The sequence below is a fragment of the Phoca vitulina genome, unplaced genomic scaffold (assembly GCF_004348235.1).
Source record: "Phoca vitulina isolate PV1807 unplaced genomic scaffold, GSC_HSeal_1.0 scaffold43, whole genome shotgun sequence".
Lineage (NCBI taxonomy): Eukaryota > Metazoa > Chordata > Mammalia > Carnivora > Phocidae > Phoca > Phoca vitulina.
The window spans coordinates 6915146-6933863 of record NW_022589746.1 but is presented as its reverse complement, the minus strand read 5'-3'; the positions used below and the strand labels follow the sequence as shown (position 1 = coordinate 6933863).

Below are 18718 nucleotides of genomic sequence, written 5' to 3'. Positions count from 1 at the left end.
GAGCTGGACTCCAGCACTTTAAGAGATCCGTTTGTGTAGGTAAAGTAGATACCACCAGAACTTAAAAAATCCTGTTATTCTCTTAAGGCAATTAACACCACATGAAAAAGGAGATTAATAACTATCTGTAGGAATAACTGAAGAGATTTTTGGTTTGTTCTGAATGCTGTTAAAGTAAAACAAGAACAAAAGACTGTGTTAATAAAAAGTGGAGAATATGCATTGACTATAGAAGCAGAGAGCCTTCAAATTTGTAACTGTTTCCAACAATCTTTAGGGAAGAGGGATATTGAAAGACTAACACCCTGGTACTGAAAAGTTCTATCTCTTGAGAGAAATGAATGCATCCAGAAAAGGTATAGGATATCCATTCACTCCTGCACCCTGTATAGCTTCTTGGAGAGAAACTCCCAATTATAGCACATATCACACTGCTTTGGAAACAGACGGTGGTATATCCATATGGAACACTCTTCAGCAACATTAATCTTTAATGATGCCAAGACCCAGCTGTTGCCTGGGGCCTGGAGTGGGAGTGGGTATCACAGCACAGGGGCAAGAGGGAACTTTTAGGGGTGATGGAAACTCTGTGGCTTGACTGGGGAGATAAGTTACATCTTCATTTGTTAAAACTCGTAGAACTGTTGAACTGAGCTGGTTAATTCGGTTTGTAAGTTGTATCTCAACAGGGTTAACTTTAAAAGAAGAAAATATTCAGTATGTGCTCTCCAGGAATGCGAAAGTGGTGACAAGAAGGTCCCCAAGCTCCAGGGCAGTGGTACCCAGGATTTACAGAGCAGCTCACACTGCGCGATCAGCAGCTCATCTCATGAAATCCTCCGCCTTTCCCCACTTTATAAAGAAGGTAACAAACTCAGAGAGATGAAATAATTCGGTGAAGCTCACACAGCGCAGGGGCGCTGGCGCCGGGGTTTGAGCCCAGCCAACGTGATTTCACAGCTCACATTTTTTTTAACCCCTGGCGAATCTGCTGCTACATAGTAAAAGCTTGGATAAATGTACGTCTAATAAATGGTTCCAGTTACAGATCCTTAATGCTCACAAAAGGCTCGCCCTGAGACTGAACCCTTCAGGCGCAAACCGCTCTGTGCCGACGGGTAGCCTCCAGCGGGGGAGCCCAACGGAACCCAGAGCCAGAGCCTGAGCCGGAAGTCTGGCACGGCGAAGGGGTGGGACTTCGACGCAGGGAGGTGGAGTCATCTTATCGCGTTTCTGACAAACTTGTACCTCTTCTCTTGCCGTAGTGCCTGAAACCGGAAGCTCTCTTGAAGCGTGCTATGAATTTCCGGGCGAGAGCCGGCGGCTGGGGTAGCATGTGGGAACTGCTGTGAAGACTTGTTACTCTGTACGCGCCTTCCGAAGTCAAGTTCCCGGTGAGCAGGAGCTGTAGGGAGTAGACGATATAAGAAGGGAGGGTGAGGTGTCCGCGGGTTTCCGAGTGTCGCGGAGTCAGGGCTGAAGAAAGCGTGGTGCGCGGCCCCAGGAGCTTTAATTAGTTAACGCTGTTGCTGTGGTGTCGGCACCCTGGAGTCCGTGAGTCACGGGGCAGCCGGTTGTGTGTCCGGGACAGCGCTGAGTGCGAGGAAAGTTACTTACATGTGAGGCATTAGGGGCTTGTAGTTAAGTCACTTGGTAGTTTCCTGGAGACTTCACAGTGGTTTTGTTTTCCTAGCCTGTGTTTTTAGGAATCCGCCGGCGTGAGAGATGACGTCCTTAGCCCAGCAACTCCAACGACTCGCCCTCCCTCAGAGTGACCGCAGTTTGTTATCGAGAGATGAAGTTGCTTCTTTGTTGTTTGACCCCAAGGAAGCGGCCACCATCGACAGGGACACGGCCTTTGCCATTGGTGAGCTATCCGTTAACTAAGAAAAGCTCTGAGGCATTTGTTTTGTGGATGTTGCTGTATCGTTTTCTCTTCTGACCCTCCCTCTTTCTTAGCAGTTTCTAACTTGTTGACTTATGTTGTTCAGGGATAGAGAATAACAAATAATCATGTGCTAGGTGCTTGAAACGTATGTAGGTAGCGGTATCTGAATTTCACAGATGAAGAAACACGGTTAGGGAGGTTAGGGAGGTCAATGAATGGTAGAGCGAAGAACAGCTCAAAAAAGGCTGGAGGCAGTGACTGCGATGCAGGAGTCCTCCTAATCCCTAGGAGGACTGGCCTAGTTACTGAAAGGGTGTTTGTTTTTAAAGGAATGGCATCTGCCTAGCAGAACTTTATGTTCCAGTGAGGGAGATAGGACTTATTTTTTATATTGAAAACTAGAAATCTGTATTTGGGACTGTATTACGATTATACCTGCTAAAAGAATACAGAGATTTGGGGGGTAAGTAAAACTATAAAAGAGGGGTGAGATGAGTTTGCTTGCAAAGAATTGTTAAACCAGCTGGCCTTTTCCTAGGATGCACTGGCCTGGAAGAGCTGCTGGGGATCGACCCTTCCTTTGAGCAGTTTGAAGCACCGTTGTTCAGCCAGCTAGCAAAAACATTGGAGCGCAGCGTTCAGACCAAAGCAGTGAACAAGCAGCTGGATGAAAACATTTCATTATTCCTTATTCACTTGTCTCCTTACTTCCTACTGAAGCCAGCACAGAAGTGTCTGGAGTGGTTGATTCACAGGTAGCAAATAAAATTACAGAAATAATTATGGGCTAATAGGTTTGATCTTTAAAAAAAAAAAAAAAAGTAATGAGAACACTTAAACCAATTTAAAGCTGAGAAATTAGGTATATTAAGAGATTAACACCATGTCTTTCGGGTGAGATAAGCATGTCCCCCTGTTAAACTCACTTTTGTTGATAGTGAGAACTAGAACTCCTAGAGATCTTGAGTTTATAGGCCAACTTCAGGGGCGCCTGGATGGCTCAGTCGGTTGAGTGTCTGCCTTCAGCTCGGGTCATGATCCCAGGGTCCTGGGATTGAGCCCCACATCAGGCTCTCTGTTCCACGGGGAGCCTGCTTCTCTCTCTCCCTCTGCCTGCCACTCTGCCTGCTTGTGCTCTCTCTCTTTTAAAAAAAATAGGCCAACTTCATTAGGTCTAAGGAGCTCATGTTACTTTGCTGTTACAAATTGTTACTGCATATTTGGAGCAAAGGGTATTCTTAAACTTCTTTCTTGCCGAAATAACAAAACCAATGTTTTGGGAAGAGGCAAATAGTATCCTCTAAGATACTGTAACTTAAGAAAAACAATAATAGCTAATGTGTATTGAACATTTTTGTGCCAGCTTCTGTGGTAAGCACTTTGCATGCACTCAGTGCTTACAGCATTCCTATGGGAAGATAGTTGTATTCTCCCCATTTTACAGTATACAAAATTGAGGCATAGTTAAGTTACCTGAGTCACACAACTAGTAAGCTGAGGTACAAGATGGTTTCCGAGGTTTGATCTTTTATCCTCTTTGGGAATTGCCTTAGTAGGTATACTCAGTTTATATTCTCACTTAATTGCCATCACATCACAGCTTACACACTTTTGTTTATTTTGCCATGTGTTAATATGTTTCAAAAGTAGAAGGACCTGCGTGTCATTAATTAGAGACATGGGGATAAAGTGATTCCCTTCTGGAAAAAAGTGAGTCATTGAGAAAACATAAGTTTAACTTGGGTCTCCTGATTATCAGAACATTAGAGTCATCAGACAAAAAAAAAAAAATTCCGTAATATTTCCCTTTTTTTTTTTTTTTAAAGATTTTTTTTTTTTTTAATTTATTTATTTGAGACAGAGAGAATGAGAGAGAGAGAGAGCACATGAGAGGGGGGAGGGTCAGAAGGAGAAGCAGGCTCCCTGCCGAGCAGGGAGCCCGATGCGGGACTCAATCCAGGGACTCCAGGATCATGACCTGAGCCGAAGGCAGTCGCTTAACCAACTGAGCCACCCAGGCACCCAATATTTCCCTTTTTTTTTTTTCTAGCTTTTAGCCCCCCCCCCCATAGTTGATTAGTGTAAGGAGTACTTTTTGTATTCATGTAATTTTAAATTCAATACAAGATGAGTAGGCCGCCCTTGGTTATTGTTTTAAAATAAAGGTGTATGCAAAGTTTGAGGCGTGTTGTCCTGCCTGAGGTAGAGGGAAGCTTCATGGAGAAAGTAGCATCTTGGCTAGTAAGTTTAGAGTTTAGACAGACATGAGGGATCACTTCACTGGGAGAATTAGGAAAAGCGTTCTGAAAAAGGAGATATTTGAGCTGGGTCTTCAAAGCTAGAAAGGATTTAATGTATCTGATGTAATTAATGAACCTCTTATTATGGTAGAGGAGCCAACACAAAGTTTTGTGAAGTTCAGGGACAAATTATAAATGGTTGTAATTTAACAGTTTTTTAATTCAGAGAAAGTAATGTGACTTTCTTTTTCATTAGTCTTCTGGTTTTAGAATTCTGATAATTAGGGAAGCTGAGGAAGCTGTGGAAGGTGAACTTTAGAGCATGAAGAGGAGCCGAGCTTTGCTGCCTAGTTGACCGGTGGCTTTTCTGTTGGTTTGACTGCAGTGATCGTACAGTTTTATTAATTTAATAATAGGTTTAAAAAAAAAAAACTGAAAGTGAATGGCGTGTAAATTTTGATATTGAAAAATACTAAAAAATACTACTGCATAAGAGTTGACCAAATCTTGCAAGGTAGAGACTTACATTTAATGCTCTTTATCTTATTTATAATTTTGTGCTTGTTTTCTCTGATATTTACTCTGAGTAGTTTTAGCTCATTGACATACAATTTGGACATGTAAGGAAATATGTGCTCGTAGGTTTTGTGTCAGTTTGAATTGTTTGCTTTTCTCCCCCCAGGTTCCATATCCATCTTTATAATCAAGATAGCCTCATTGCTTGTGTTCTACCATACCATGAGACAAGAATATTTGTACGGGTTATACAGCTCCTAAAAATTAATAATCCAAAGCACAAATGGTTTTGGTTGTCACCAGTTAAGGTATGATTGTTGAATGATACGTATTTTACTGAATATTGAGCATGGCAGTTCAGGTTAGGAGGAGGACAAATGGGGACAAAAGTAGACTAACAGACTGTAGGACCATGGAAAGAATTAACTTTATGCATGATGATAGTGAGGTCAGTGGTCAGAATTAGTAAAAAGAAAGGAAGTACAGTTTAAGAGTTTGAGTGTAAAGCACTTTAAAGGGTGTTTAAGAAGAGAAAGCCAAGCATGATAAAGCTTATCAAATTACTCCCTCTGCTAATAACATCAGGACCATTTTTTTTTTTCCCTACTCTACACACAGACACTGATGCTCTCTAGACACACTTGTTTCAGGTATGCAAACCCCACTCACCTATTGAAGTTCATTTCAGATTCTCTTTTCTTTGATTTATTCAGTATTTATTGAGCACCCAGTACATGCCATGCATGATGTTAAGCGGTGAGAACAGCAGTATAAATTTTCTGTGTTCCTAGTCTATTTCTATTACTAGTGTTACTGTAAAGCAGAGACAGCCTATCGCATTGGCTGAAAAACCCAATCTGTTAGAGTTATTAAGAATCTGGACAATCCAGATTTAGGTAAATACATAATCAAAATGCAAAACATGGTAAGTAGGCAGTATTCACTGAGTGCCTGCACCCTTGCTGCTGACCTCTTGGGTTTCTAAACTTTGCACAATTTTATATGTTAATCTCATATCTACCACAGCTGTATGGAGAGACTGTATTTTGTATTTATGAACTGCACCAGTACGAAGCTGTTACTGTGGAAGGTGCTTTAAAAAATAATAATCGTTGATGGATGTCCATAATGATAGTTGGTTCTTTCTGTCTATAACAGCAACATGGAGTGCCCTTAGCTAGGGGAACTTTGATTACCCACTGCTACAAAGATCTCGGATTCATGGATTTCATTTGTAGTCTGGTGACAAAATCTGTGAAGGTGAGTAATACCGTGTTTCTTGACTGTATAATTCCATTAAAAGATTGCTTGCTTGGAATGAAGAAAGCCTGCTAAGGCATTTCCTAATTACTGTCCTTTCAAGAAGTTCCTTTTAAGTGACCTACTATTCCGGAGCATGAGCAGTTTGATCAGTCTTTCATCACTAAAGGTGTTTTCCTACAAAGATGAATTATTCTGTTTCTTGCCAAATTCTGTTTTTAGTGACTGTTTAAATAAAGAGATGATCGAAAAATGTCAGGATTGTTCATTCTTGTCATACTTAATTGAACCGTTGCGTTTGTGTATTTAATGTTGTATATGGTAAAAATGAAAATGTCAGCCTGAAGTAGTTGAGGAGAGCTATAAATATTCTTATACTTTTATCTAATTGGGCTTTCACTTTTATATGTGCTTTGTGTTTTTTGTTCTAGGTTTTTGCTGAGTATCCTGGGAGTTCAGCTCAGTTGAGGGTGCTCTTAACATTTTATGCTTCTACCATGGTGTCTACTCTAGTGACTGCTGAGGACAAATTGGATAATATAGTTGCCAAGCTGTTTCCATACATCCACAAGGTTGGTCCTGCTCATATGTTAAGTAGTTTATTTTATACTTGAAAGAATTTCCTGGCTTTTAAAAAATTTCACTTAGACATAAATATTTTAAAAATTGAAGACCTATTTCAGATGGTCCGTAAGATTTAATTTTCTGGTAAAAAAAAATATGACTTCTTTTGTCTTAAAAACTTAACTGAAGTGGGATCTTAATTAGGGTTCCTTAAGAATTAATGTTGGCTATTTGGCCCTGCCGCTGTCTTCCAGATCTGTTTTCTTAGCAGTCATGTTGACTCACCAGAAAAGGAAGGGATTAGAAAATCTCAAGGCATAGGCTCTTTTATTCTTTTTACAGTGACTTGCGCTTGTCAATGTTTCTTCTTCCCAAGTGCCTTGTTGCCTGTCACCCTTCCAGATTCCTCATGGATTTACTGCTTTCACTTCCGGTGTCCCAAAGTTATTATCTTTAATCAGACACTGTTTTGTTTCTGAAGTCTCCTTTACACTGGTGGGTGTTTGCCTTTAGAAGAAGAGCCTGTTGGCCACTGTTAGCATAAATAGTGGATATTTGAGTTTAGAGACCTTCTGAGATCCCTCCTGTGATCCAGGAGACTTATCTCTGTGTGCTCAGGAAAAGGTCAATTTCTGAGGAGTGATTGACTCTCAGTGTGTGTGAGGTAGTATTAATCTCTAATTTATGGCATTTTCAATTTGAAAGGTAAAGTGACATTTTAAGTGGAATTCAGTGGTATAGTTTATCATTTTTCCTTATATCTTAAAAAATATTTAGGGATTGAAATCATCTTTACCAGATTACAGAGCTGCAACGTATATGATAATATGTCAGATATCTGTGAAAGTGACAATGGAAGATACCGTCGTTAATTCGTTGGCTTCACAGATCATCAAAACGCTGACCAAAATTCCCTCTTTGATCAAGGATGGATTAGGTTGCTTGATAGTGCTCATGCAGAGACAGAAGCCAGAGAGCCTTGGGAAAAAGTATGTACAATTGAATTGAGAAATGATAGTAATTAAAGGAGAATGAAGTTATTTTGAATAATTCTTTTCAAAGATAAATTTTATACTTTTTTTAATTGCCATATATTATGTGATTTTTAAAGTTAACATGTACTTATTTCTTCAAAGGCCATTTCCTCACTTGTGTAATGTTCCTGATCTTATTACAATACTTCATGGGATTTCTGAAATATATGACATCAGTCCTCTTCTGCGTTACATGCTTCCCCATCTGGTTGTCTCCATTGTTAATCATGTTACAGGTATGTGGTTTTACATTTTATGTTGAGAAACTTAGTGTCTAAGATCTGATTCTCTTAAAATAGGAATCCCACTCTTGTTAATATCTTTAAGATATTTAAAGTTTCTGCTATATAATTGTTTTTATGTAACTTATTCTTACGTGAAAAACATTTGGGGTGGGGAGTAGGTTGGTTGAAGGGAGATCCTTGTTCAATGAATGATATACTCAGAATTCTGGGTTTTTTTGTTTTTTTTGTTTTGTTTTTTTAACGTGTGTTCCTAAACAATCCCTATGTGAAAAAGTTTATGGAATTATTTTAAAATGATTAATATATGTTGCCAAGTAAAACTTTCCCTTCTCATTTAGATATTTAATGAACTTCAGTGACTCATTTATAATAAATATTCAGTTGCCAAAAAAGGTTTTCTCCTTTGAGTCGTTGACCATAGACCAAGAAAATCTCATACATAAAAATCTAAATTTTTAAAAAGCCATAAAAAAGGTAATTAAAAGTGATTATTCCCATTATATGCTTTTTATCCTTCAATAAATACAGAAAGACAAGAAGAAATGCTTGGTCCTATTGCCACTTAGGCTGAGAAGGATATACTAAGGAAGACATCTCTAAATTATGTCAGTCTATTGAAAATTAGGTTTGCTTAACCAGATGTTGGTTTACATATGTGTTTCAGAAACATGACTAGCATGTATAAAAGTGTATTTTTCCTAATTTGATGGTGATGAGTAATGTGGTCCCAGTCTTTGAAGGCAGGGCCAGCATCTGATTCATAATACATGTATCGTCAATCTGGAATAGAAGATGACAGCTCTTGGTTCAGGAAGGCATATTGAGATGATGGTTGAGCCTGTTTTCAGAGCTAGTTTATTAAGACCTAGGCTTGGGTCCCAACTTCAGCCACTTCTAATATGACCTGGAATGACTATTTTTTGGACTTCTGTTTTAATAAGATAGGCATGAAAAACTTGTTAAAAATAAAGAGAATTTCAGGTAAAGCATAAGTGAGGGTAATGTATACAAAAATGTTGTAAAAATATATAAATGGTTAAATAGGTAAAATACATTTTTATAAACAGGTAAAAAGCTGGTTATGGATGGATATGGTTTAAAGTTACTCCTATAGAAGGGTTTTCTGCTGTAAATAAATTTAATAATGTAAGTGCAAAAAACTTTCCGCAATTTTAATTTATGTTGTATCCTAAAGGAGAAGAAACTGAAGGGATAGATGGCCAAATCTACAGGAGACATTTAGAAGCCATACTTACAAATATATCACTGAAGGACAACTTAGACCGTTTGTTGGCTAGGTAAGGTATTATTTCTGACATGCTTTTGGTTTATATTTTTGTGGTTTTGTATACTTTTTAGAATTGGCTAGCAGTTTTCCAGTATGTCTGTATGATGTACTTCTTGATTTGTCGGTATCATTTCACTAATTATAAGTACTTAGTGCAATAATTGTGGCAATAGAAGGAAACAGTAATTTCTCTTTAGTGCTTATGTATGATCATGGAAAGTTAATAGTTAAGCTAAATTTGGGTAATAGCTACATGTAACTAACTAGTGGCTGTTTAGAGTTTCCTATTAATAAGTGATCAAAATGCCTGAAACGATACCTCAAAGTTGGCATTTAGTAAATACCAATTAGAAACTTAATACTGAGGGTTGGTGTGAAATAAAGGTTATTTCTTCCTTTTCTGTAAAGATAGTTCAGTTTCCCATTTTCTTTGTTTACTTAAAGGGCAACTTGATACAAGTGCAAAGAATGTAGGCATTGCAGTCAGACATGGGCTTGAATCCTGCCTCTCTCATTTCCAGGAGAGTAGAGTAGTAAATTCTGAAGGTCAGACTGCCTGGATCTGGTTTTGCTGTTGGGTGACATTGGCCTGTCTGCTGGTGTGTGTCATTCATGCCCCTTGCTCACAGAGTTGGCTTGTGAATTAAATGAGAGTATACGCGGGAGGTACTGTGGAGAGTGCGGGCCCCGGGATCAAACTGGGGGTTGAAAACCTGCTCTACCTCTTACGGCACAGTAGGGCTCGCTAAGTGTTGGCTCTGGTGGTTTTCCTTTGATCTCAGGCAAATTACAAGAATTCTTAGCCCCAGTTTTTATATATGTAAAGTAAGAATGACTTCTACCTTGTGGAAGTGTGGCAGATAATATTTCTAAAGCATCTAGAACATAATGGGTACTCAGTAAATAGTAGCTCTCATGCCTGGTGATACTTGTTTTGTTTTGCAGCCTTCTTTTTGAAGAGTATACTTCATATAGTTCACAGGAAGAAATCGATCCTGATAAAGTATCTTTGCTTAACGAACAGTTTCTTCCACTTATCAGACTTCTAGAAAGCAAGTAAGTTGTGTGTTTTTGCCCTTCTCTAATGTGTGCCTCTTGATTTATAAAAAGATTCACAGGTCACGTCATAATAAAGTGACTGAATTGTAAAGAAGCTGTCCTTCCCCCCCCCCCCCCCTTGAGGAAGACAGGTGGGGGATTTAGGTATATTTGAAATAGGACTTTCATATAGGGAATAGTGGCTGTGTGGAGACTGTAGAGAGTATAATTTTTTTTATAGAGAGACATTGTTGCAGTAGTCATAGTAACAAACTTGATTAACTTTGGTTTTATGTATACCATTTATTAAAATTGTAAGTCTTAGTAATTTTTTATGTTTTTCTTTAATATGTGTATGATGCGTGTGGTCAGTAACTTCACTAAGAATAATTAACTCACGAATTTCTTCCCAGATATCCCAGAACATTAGATGTTGTATTAGAGGAACGCTTAAAAGAAATTACAGATCTAAAAAAACAAGAACTTTTTCATCAGTTTATCTCTCTTTCTACAAGTGGAGGAAAGTATCAGGTAAGTTTTTCTTCAGAGAAATTACTACAATTACGGGTATATTTGTGTGGTTCTTTGAAGAGGTCTGGAAGGAAATTTGCTACTTCACGCCTTTCTATGGAAAGTTTAATGGACAGGTGAGATTTGATACAGTTTACCTAGTTCCCTGACATAAGGCTGTGAGGCAGGGGTTGAATCATTAGAAAAAGGCACAGTAGTTTAACTGAATGGGATATATATTTCAGGAAGAGTATTGTTTGGAAATGTTAACAAATGGTCATAAGCAATCACTAAAAGATGGTTTCACTTAGTTTCCAGCGTGTCCTTATTTTTCTCCCATATCTGCACTTTCCAGTGCAGTACCCACTAGCTGCATGTGGCTATTTAAGTCATTGATTAGAAAGAGGTAGGTGGATTTTAATTTCATGAGCATGTTAGAACTTAGAAATTTCCTGGTGATTCACCCTAAATCTTTCTACTAGAAGTGAGACACTTAAGCAGTTCTTACAAATAACCTTGAAGATAAATATTATGAAGAGAAATGTGATTGTTTTGGTTTTTCTCTTCCATAATTAGACTTTCATCTTTAATGGCGTTTCATTTCCAAATCTTAGAATGAAAGACAGATTTCTTTCTTAGTCTGATTACTAAGTGAAGTAAGTTGTCATAAATTTGACTGTCATTGTTGTAGCATTTAGACAAATTGCTTTTTGTCTTCAGTGACCAATTTTTTAAATTTATATTTTTATTTAGGTGCTAATACAATGATTTATTTTAGGTACTTCTCAGTCTGAAGTCAAATCTACATAAAGAATGCAAAGTTACTTCATAGAATTGCTTCGCTTAATAAACCTACTCATAGCCACGAGGGTACTCAAAATCACAACATTAACAATACACATTTTGTTCATCTGTTGTAACTCATACCATGTTCTAGAGACAAAGATTTTACTTTACTTATTGGTTTCTGAAATTAGATGATTGTTATCAAATATGTTGGGTATTTTGGGATGGTTTTCTCTAGTTCTTATTCTTGATCAGATGCTGCTCAGATTTAATGGTGAAATCATTTGGTGATTGTGATGAATCCTATAGTTCTTAGCAGATTCTGATACCTCCCTGATGCTCAGTCTGAATCATCCACTTGCTCCTGTGAGACTTCTGGCCATTAATCATCTGAAAAATATCATGAAAACATCAGAGGTTTGTGTCAAATAGCTTCATTTGTGGTATTTTTATCCTTATTGTGAACAGTGTGATTCTGGAATAAGAAATTGAAGTTACCAACTATAATTGATACTGTGTAATTACAGACATAAGATGAATAAAGCAGGTGAGAGTGCACTGGATGAAGATTTAGGACCGTACATGCCAGCAGCCAGCACTTTAACCTTTGTGTGCTCTAATAACAACTGTCTTCACATGTTTCCACGTTGCAGATTATATTAAAGTGTTTTCAGACTAGAATTTCTAGATCCTTTACAGAGGTTCGCAAATTATCTGAGAATGTTTTCGTTTTGAGATTTGACTTTGATAGTCTCAAGGTCAACATGAGTGTATTTGGGGACATGGGAATGAGAGCTTTTGGAACACCGTTCCATGATCTCAGTACCTGCAGTTGTATTTGTGTTTCACATTGTGGTGGCTGCAAGTAGTAAGTACAAAGGCTGACTTAATTTGTAAATAATGTCTTTATACCAAAATGGTATTTTATAAACACTTTGTAATGATTGAAATGAAGCAGTATTTTTCAGACTTAAGCCATTCAAACAGTACCCTCACGATTTTTTGCTGTTTGGTTACTGCTGATACTATGTTCTAAAAATTTTTCCCGCTTTTAAATGGACTCTTTTTTTTTTTTTTTACGTAGCCATCAAATCATGGGTTTGAAGAACTAATTGGTATAGATATTTTACTGTAGTTACTATAATTGAAATGGGAGTGTTCATTTGTGTGATAATCTGAAATTCTCTTGTATATGTACTACTGTTTGCATATTTAGAAAGTTTCTGGAATAAAGAAAAGTGGTCCTAGAGTTGTTGCCCCATGGCACGTATTAATATAAACATGCTGAACTCGAACTTGTGTCATGGTTGGTAGAACCAGATTCACATCACAAGTAGAATTTAATTTCATCTAATCATAATTACCATAGTAAATTCATTTCAATTTGAGTTTTATTGGTTTTGTAGGGTTTTTAAATATTGGACTTAAAAATTTTTGTTTTGTATTTTTAATATTTTTGTATTTTTGAGTCACTTAATTTTTAAAATGATCTGTAAATAATAAAAACAGCATTAGGATCTGTGAGAATGTTTCTTTAAAAATGGTTGATGTAGTACTCAGATTTATAATCTATTGCTTGATTTGATTCATTTCTGATCTGGCATAAGTTGTGTTTCACAAACTGCTGATAAGTATGTGTTACTGATTTTTTTTGATAATTGAACTATTGAATACTGGTCTTTGTTGTGATGGGAAGATTCCAGTGTCTAGAATGAAAAAGGGATTCCTGGAAGCTCCTAATACTCCTGAAGGTTTTCAGCCTTCTTTTACTCTTAATCCCTTCCTCCCCTGTCCTTTTCTGGATCTGGTTAGTTTTTCAATAAAGGGCACCCTTTAGGTTTAAGTATTGTAATTACAGTTACTGTCTTTCTCTGCATGCTTTGCTTTCACTTTCCCTTCCCCATCAGGGACAGAACATAGATTCTATTCTAGAATTTCAGATTGGGATATTTGGCTACTTGTCAACTCTAGAGAAAATTTTGGTGACATTTGATACAGCAGACTTGGACTTCAGTTTTGTGAATTCTAGGGATTTTGGTTTTATCTCCCAACAGAGTGCCCTGTTACTTTTTTGTAGCATTATTTAGTTATATTTATTTCACCATCTACAGGTAGGGATATATTTAGGTTGGCTTGTAGTCTTACTTTTCCATTACTTTGAATGATTGTATGCTTTATTTTCTTTTGTTGATTAAGAAAAATAGGATCTCTTTTTGACAGACTGGCAACTGGCTTCTCAGCCGACGTCCTTGTAAAAATCTTGATAATGATGGCTAACTTTTAACAGTATTTACAATGTGTAAGGTCTTGTTCTAAGCATTGACATGTATTACTTCATTTTGTGGCAGTCCTTTGAGATAGGTACTATTATTAGTTCTATTTTATGGACGAGAATAGTGAGACCTGGAAAGGTTAAGTAACTTGTTGCAGGTCACACAGCTGATAAGTGGTGGAGCTAGGATTTAAACCTAGACGTTCTGGTTCTTTAGTCTATGCACTCTCAATATCCGGGCTCTTATTTAACAAGTCAAACTTCTTAATGCAAAAATTATGTTTGGATTATACATATTCTATGGTATTTTGAATAGAAACTGGGAAAAATTTGTACCAAATAATTACTCATCTAAAAAGGCCTTTTAGAGGTTATCTAGTTCAGTGCAAGTATGCTTGGAGTGTTTGAATTTGTGTCCAGGCCAGAGCCTGTATTTCTTGACTGATAATCTGGAGTGCTTTTCATAAAACTAAGCTTTCTTTCTAGTGTAAACTGTTAGGAGGTTTTGGCAACAACCAAATTTATGTATTTTTTTTCTCTTGCTTAGGAGAGTGTCGATGAGTCTTTCATAAAAGAAGCTGTTTTGACCCGATTAGGTGATGATAGCATAGAAGTTGTTTTGTCAGCTATAAACGCTTTTAAGGTGAGTGAATTTGTTGTTTGTTGAAATATACAATTTGTAAATATTTTCTTGCCCTTCCCAGGTGATTCTCTGCTCTAGGCAGGAACATATTTGGAAATTATTCCTTCATTGGAAATTTGTTCTCTTGAGAGCATAGACTTAAGCCTGGTTAAGGAAAGCTCATGGGAAAAATTAGACTGCACAGCTTTATGTATATGGAAGTTTTTCAAAAGGGAGAAGCACTTGGTGAATTTTTATCAATAGTAAATACCTAGGGATCATGGAAAATTGTCTCATAAATGCCACTTTGGAGAAATTACTCTCATAAAGCTTTGAAATTATATGAGGACTGTTGGGAGATAAATTCTTTATAATTCATTATTTTTTAAAGTTCATTTAACAAGCACCATATGTATCTGAAGCAAGTGAAAATTTACTTATGTACGTTTCTTCCCCTTTAGATTTTCAAACAACACTTTAGTTTGGAAGTAACGGTTTCAAATCTTCTCAACCTCTTTCGAAGAGCAGAACTTTCAAAAAATAGAGAATGGTATATATTCATTTCTCCTCCTATTTTGAATTGACAGAATTCTATATCAGTTTCAGTTTTATTTATTTTTTTTCTTTACATTTTTGCATCTTATAATTTAGTTACATGGCCCTTTGGTCATGGTAGTGGAATGGTTCATAATGTAACTCTTGCATTATAAAAAGAATTAGGGTTTGCGGGGGTTCATTATACTATTCTCTGTGTTTGAAATTTTTCTTAATCAAATGGAGAGAGTATATAATGGGTGACATAAAACTGAAATCTGGAAAGTAGGATGGGAAGTAGTTTTAATTTTCTGCTTTATATAATTCTATACAAGGATAGTATATTACTTTATAATTAAAAGTAAACATATTAAAATAAGCTCAGAGGCACATGGTCACCTTCTGTAGTGTTTGATGAGCTCTAGTTATTTCATTTTTGGCATTTCTAAGCTTTTTGCACGGAAAAAAAATGACTTAAGCTCTTTGGGGGAGGAGACCATGTCTTACAGATTTTTGTATCTGTCATATTTAGTTCTTAGCACATACTGTGTGTTCAGATAGTTCTTTAACTTATGAGTGAATCCCTGATTTCTGGTGGAGTTGAGATACATTGTGAGATACATGTTTTATGTTAAAATTAACCTAATGATTTCTCAAAAAAAAAAAAAAAAAGATTTGACAGAATTAGCAGTTTAATTACTGTCCCAAATAGCTCCCTTATTAGCATGGATTTTGACTGATTGTCTAGGTGTCTCTGAATAACATGTTTGGTGAGGAGATCAGGATAGTGTCAGTTGAGTGGGAACAATGTAATAATTTTTTGCTGAATTTAAGTTTCTAATGGGTCTCTCAACCAAATGTGTTTGTGTCTCAGGTACAAGGTACTTGAGGTAGCAGCAGACATATTAATTAAGGAAGAGATACTGAGTGAAAATGATCAGTTGTCAAATCAGGTGGTGGTGCATTTGCTGCCATTTATGATTATTGTTAATGATGATATGGAATCCGCTGATATGAAAATTGCTATATATTTATCGAAATCAGGAATTTGCTCTCTGCACCCTATATTAAGAGGCTGGAAAGAAGGTAAGAAATTCGGTTGCCTTTGAGGGAAAAAAAAAACACTTTAAAAAGAAGATAAGTACAATTAAAAGTTGGCTCTAATCATTATTTGAAATCATGCTTGCTATGATCTGTGTCAGCAAGATTTTTAAAAATTTTTGCCAAGGTCAAAAACCTATAGTTGACTCTTGAACAACACAGGTTTGAACCACACGGATTCACTTAAGTGCAGGTAATTTTTGATAAATACAATACCTTTTCTCTTCTTTATGGTTATTTAAATAGTACTTTTTTCCCCTGTAGATTGCATAATTATAAGAATACAGTATATGACACATATAGCATATAAAAGATGTGTAAACTGTTTATATTATGTCATGTTGAGGCTTCTGGTCAATAGTAGGCTATTAGTAATTAAGTTTTTGAGGAGTCAAAAGTTATATTCAGATTTTCGACTGTGTTGGGGAGGGGCATTGGCAACCCTATTCCCCATGTTTTTGGACAGTCAACTACAATGAAAAGGAAGCTGACCCACAGATTCAGAATTGGATAAAAGGAAAAATAGCAAACCTTCATAGGAAAACTGTAAAACTTTTGCCTAAATTTCTTACTCTACAGAATTCTTTAGGTGAGTATTGGTGATATAAAGGTCCTCTGTGTTTTGTTTTGTTTTGTTTTGTTTTGTTTTGTTTTTAACAGCTCTTGAAAATGTGATTAAAAGCACAGAGTCAGGAAAACTAATTGGTGTAGCAAATCAAAAGATGATTGCGTTACTGGCTGACAACATAAGTTTAGGGGATCCTTCTTCAATGTTAAAGATGGTACGTATGCTGTCAAAGACCACCCCTGGACTTGTTATAATTTTATTAGATTCTCAGTGTTTGCTTTACTAGATTTTTTAAAATAATTTTGCATTTTTTGACTACTTTGTTATGCTTTAAACATGTATAGTGTTACATAGTATATTCTGCAGATTGTTTAAAATCTTTTACATTTTATATTACTTTTTTGTGGTTTTACATTGGACTAGTAAGAATAGTGTGTACTTCTTCGCTTTCCTGTTTCCTGTCATTTAAAATATAAAGTCATATTTTTTGTTAAAATAGCATAATATCTAAAAGGATTTTTTTTTCTTTTTTGCGTTAGTAAAGAAACCTTTGTCAAGGTATTAGGTGTATAATTTTAAAGCATTTATCCAGTTGCCAGATGCAATTACGTTCATTGTAATTCTGAAATTATTTTATTATTACTTAGAAATCAGTGCTTGCTACTTTTTAAAGGCTTTATATTTGTCATCTCACTTTAAATGTAAAATACATAATAGGTAGGTCTGAGGTAGAAAAAATTGTTTTATTCAAACTAAGAGCTACCAGTAATGGAGTATGTTTATTTTTCAAGGTGGAGGATTTAATAAGCATTGGGGAAAAGGAGTGCTTTAGCCTGAAGCAGAAAGTGACTTTTCACGTGATCATGGCTGTGCTTGTTTCTTGCTGTTCATCTTTAAAAGAAACTCACTTTCCATTTGCGATAAGAGTCTTCAATTTGTTGCAGAAAAAAATAAAGAAGCTTGAAAGTGTCATTACTGCAGTGGTAAGGAGTGCAAAGTCTCTGGAACATTGAGTAAAGTGGCAGCCAGGCTTGTTAATCACAGCAACACTGAAAACTGGGGGCTGAAATGCTAAATCTTTGGATACTAGGGGTGAAATGTGAAGCAGCCTTGGGTAGCAATAGGTAGTGAATTAGAAAATTTAATTGAATTATAGAATTTCAGGGTTGTGATGTTTTGTACCTGATAGTTGACTCTCCCCTGTATTATCTTTATTGAGTAATTATCTGAGTTATACTTAACTACCCTTTGTGATGAAGAATTCACTAGGCTTGTTAGTGCTTGAACAAAATATTACTTCATTCTGTTGTTTAAAAGAATTGATTTTTTTTTTAAAGATTTTATTTATTTGAGAGAGAGTATGCTCGAGGGGAGGTGTAGGGAGAGAGGGAAAGAATCTCAGGCAGACTCCCCGCAGAGCACAGAGCCGTGTGTGGTATGGTCGCATGATCCTGAGGTCATGACCTGAGCCAAAACCAAGAGTCGGCCGTTTAACTGAGCCACCCAGGTGCCCCAAGAATTGATCTTTTGTATTATTTTAATATTACATCAGATTTGGATCTCACCAGCTTACTATTGTCTTTGACAGTATTGGCTAAGGAACATGTTTCAGTAGTTTGTATTTTTACCTAGTATCACATCCTGAGGTAATAAGGTTATTTCTTTTAATATTTTTAATAGTATTTTGTTTTTATCTGTCCTCCAGCGTTCAGAGGGCTCCTCATTTTAGGATTTGCTGAACGAATTACATCTTTCTTACATTTACATAAGTTCTAGCCATAGTCATTGTTACCGAAAATTATGTAAACTTTAAAAGCATGAATCTTCGGAGCTCCTGAGTGGCTCAGTTGGTCAAGCATCCAGCTCTTGGTTTTGTCTCCGGTAACGATCTCAGGTCATGGGATAGAGCCCCGCCTTGGGTTCTGTGCTCAGTGTGGAGTCTGCTTTAGATTCTGTCACCCTCCCTTCTGTTCACATGTGCTCTCTTTCTCTGTTGCTCTCAAATAAATAAATAAAAATCTTAGAAAAAAATATAAAAGGGTGAATCTTCATATTTTAAAAAGTAGCCCAGATAAGCCCTTCTTAATTTCTTTCTTTTGTAGAGTGTGATAACCTGAATGGTGTTTGCCCTTGGTGTTAAAAGTGTGAACAAATGGAGTGTTTTGTATATGTGCAGATAATATGCTGTTTTATATTTAGTACCCTTTCTGGGAGTCCTGAGCCTCTTTGCAGTTGCAGCAGCACATTGAGCC

The 18718-nt window shown here is 36.6% G+C and overlaps 1 protein-coding gene across 2 annotated transcripts in view; it reads left to right on the top strand.

Annotated features, from left to right (window-relative positions):
• The first annotated feature begins 1305 nt into the window (after window positions 1-1305).
• Window positions 1306-18718, top strand: part of HEATR1 (HEAT repeat containing 1) — a 46711-nt gene continuing 29298 nt past the window's right edge. For both annotated transcript variants that reach the window (XM_032430239.1, XM_032430238.1), the window contains exons 1-17: window positions 1306-1394; window positions 1694-1867; window positions 2427-2643; window positions 4811-4952; window positions 5803-5904; window positions 6336-6476; window positions 7246-7457; window positions 7605-7738; window positions 8943-9045; window positions 9981-10091; window positions 10487-10604; window positions 11679-11786; window positions 14189-14284; window positions 14725-14813; window positions 15672-15883; window positions 16559-16680; window positions 17258-17449. In XM_032430239.1, coding sequence (XP_032286130.1) covers window positions 1726-1867; window positions 2427-2643; window positions 4811-4952; window positions 5803-5904; window positions 6336-6476; window positions 7246-7457; window positions 7605-7738; window positions 8943-9045; window positions 9981-10091; window positions 10487-10604; window positions 11679-11786; window positions 14189-14284; window positions 14725-14813; window positions 15672-15883; window positions 16559-16680; window positions 17258-17449 — 2241 coding nt within the window. In that variant the 5' untranslated portion in view covers window positions 1306-1394; window positions 1694-1725. The remainder of the gene's footprint in view (window positions 1395-1693; window positions 1868-2426; window positions 2644-4810; window positions 4953-5802; window positions 5905-6335; window positions 6477-7245; window positions 7458-7604; window positions 7739-8942; window positions 9046-9980; window positions 10092-10486; window positions 10605-11678; window positions 11787-14188; window positions 14285-14724; window positions 14814-15671; window positions 15884-16558; window positions 16681-17257; window positions 17450-18718) is intronic.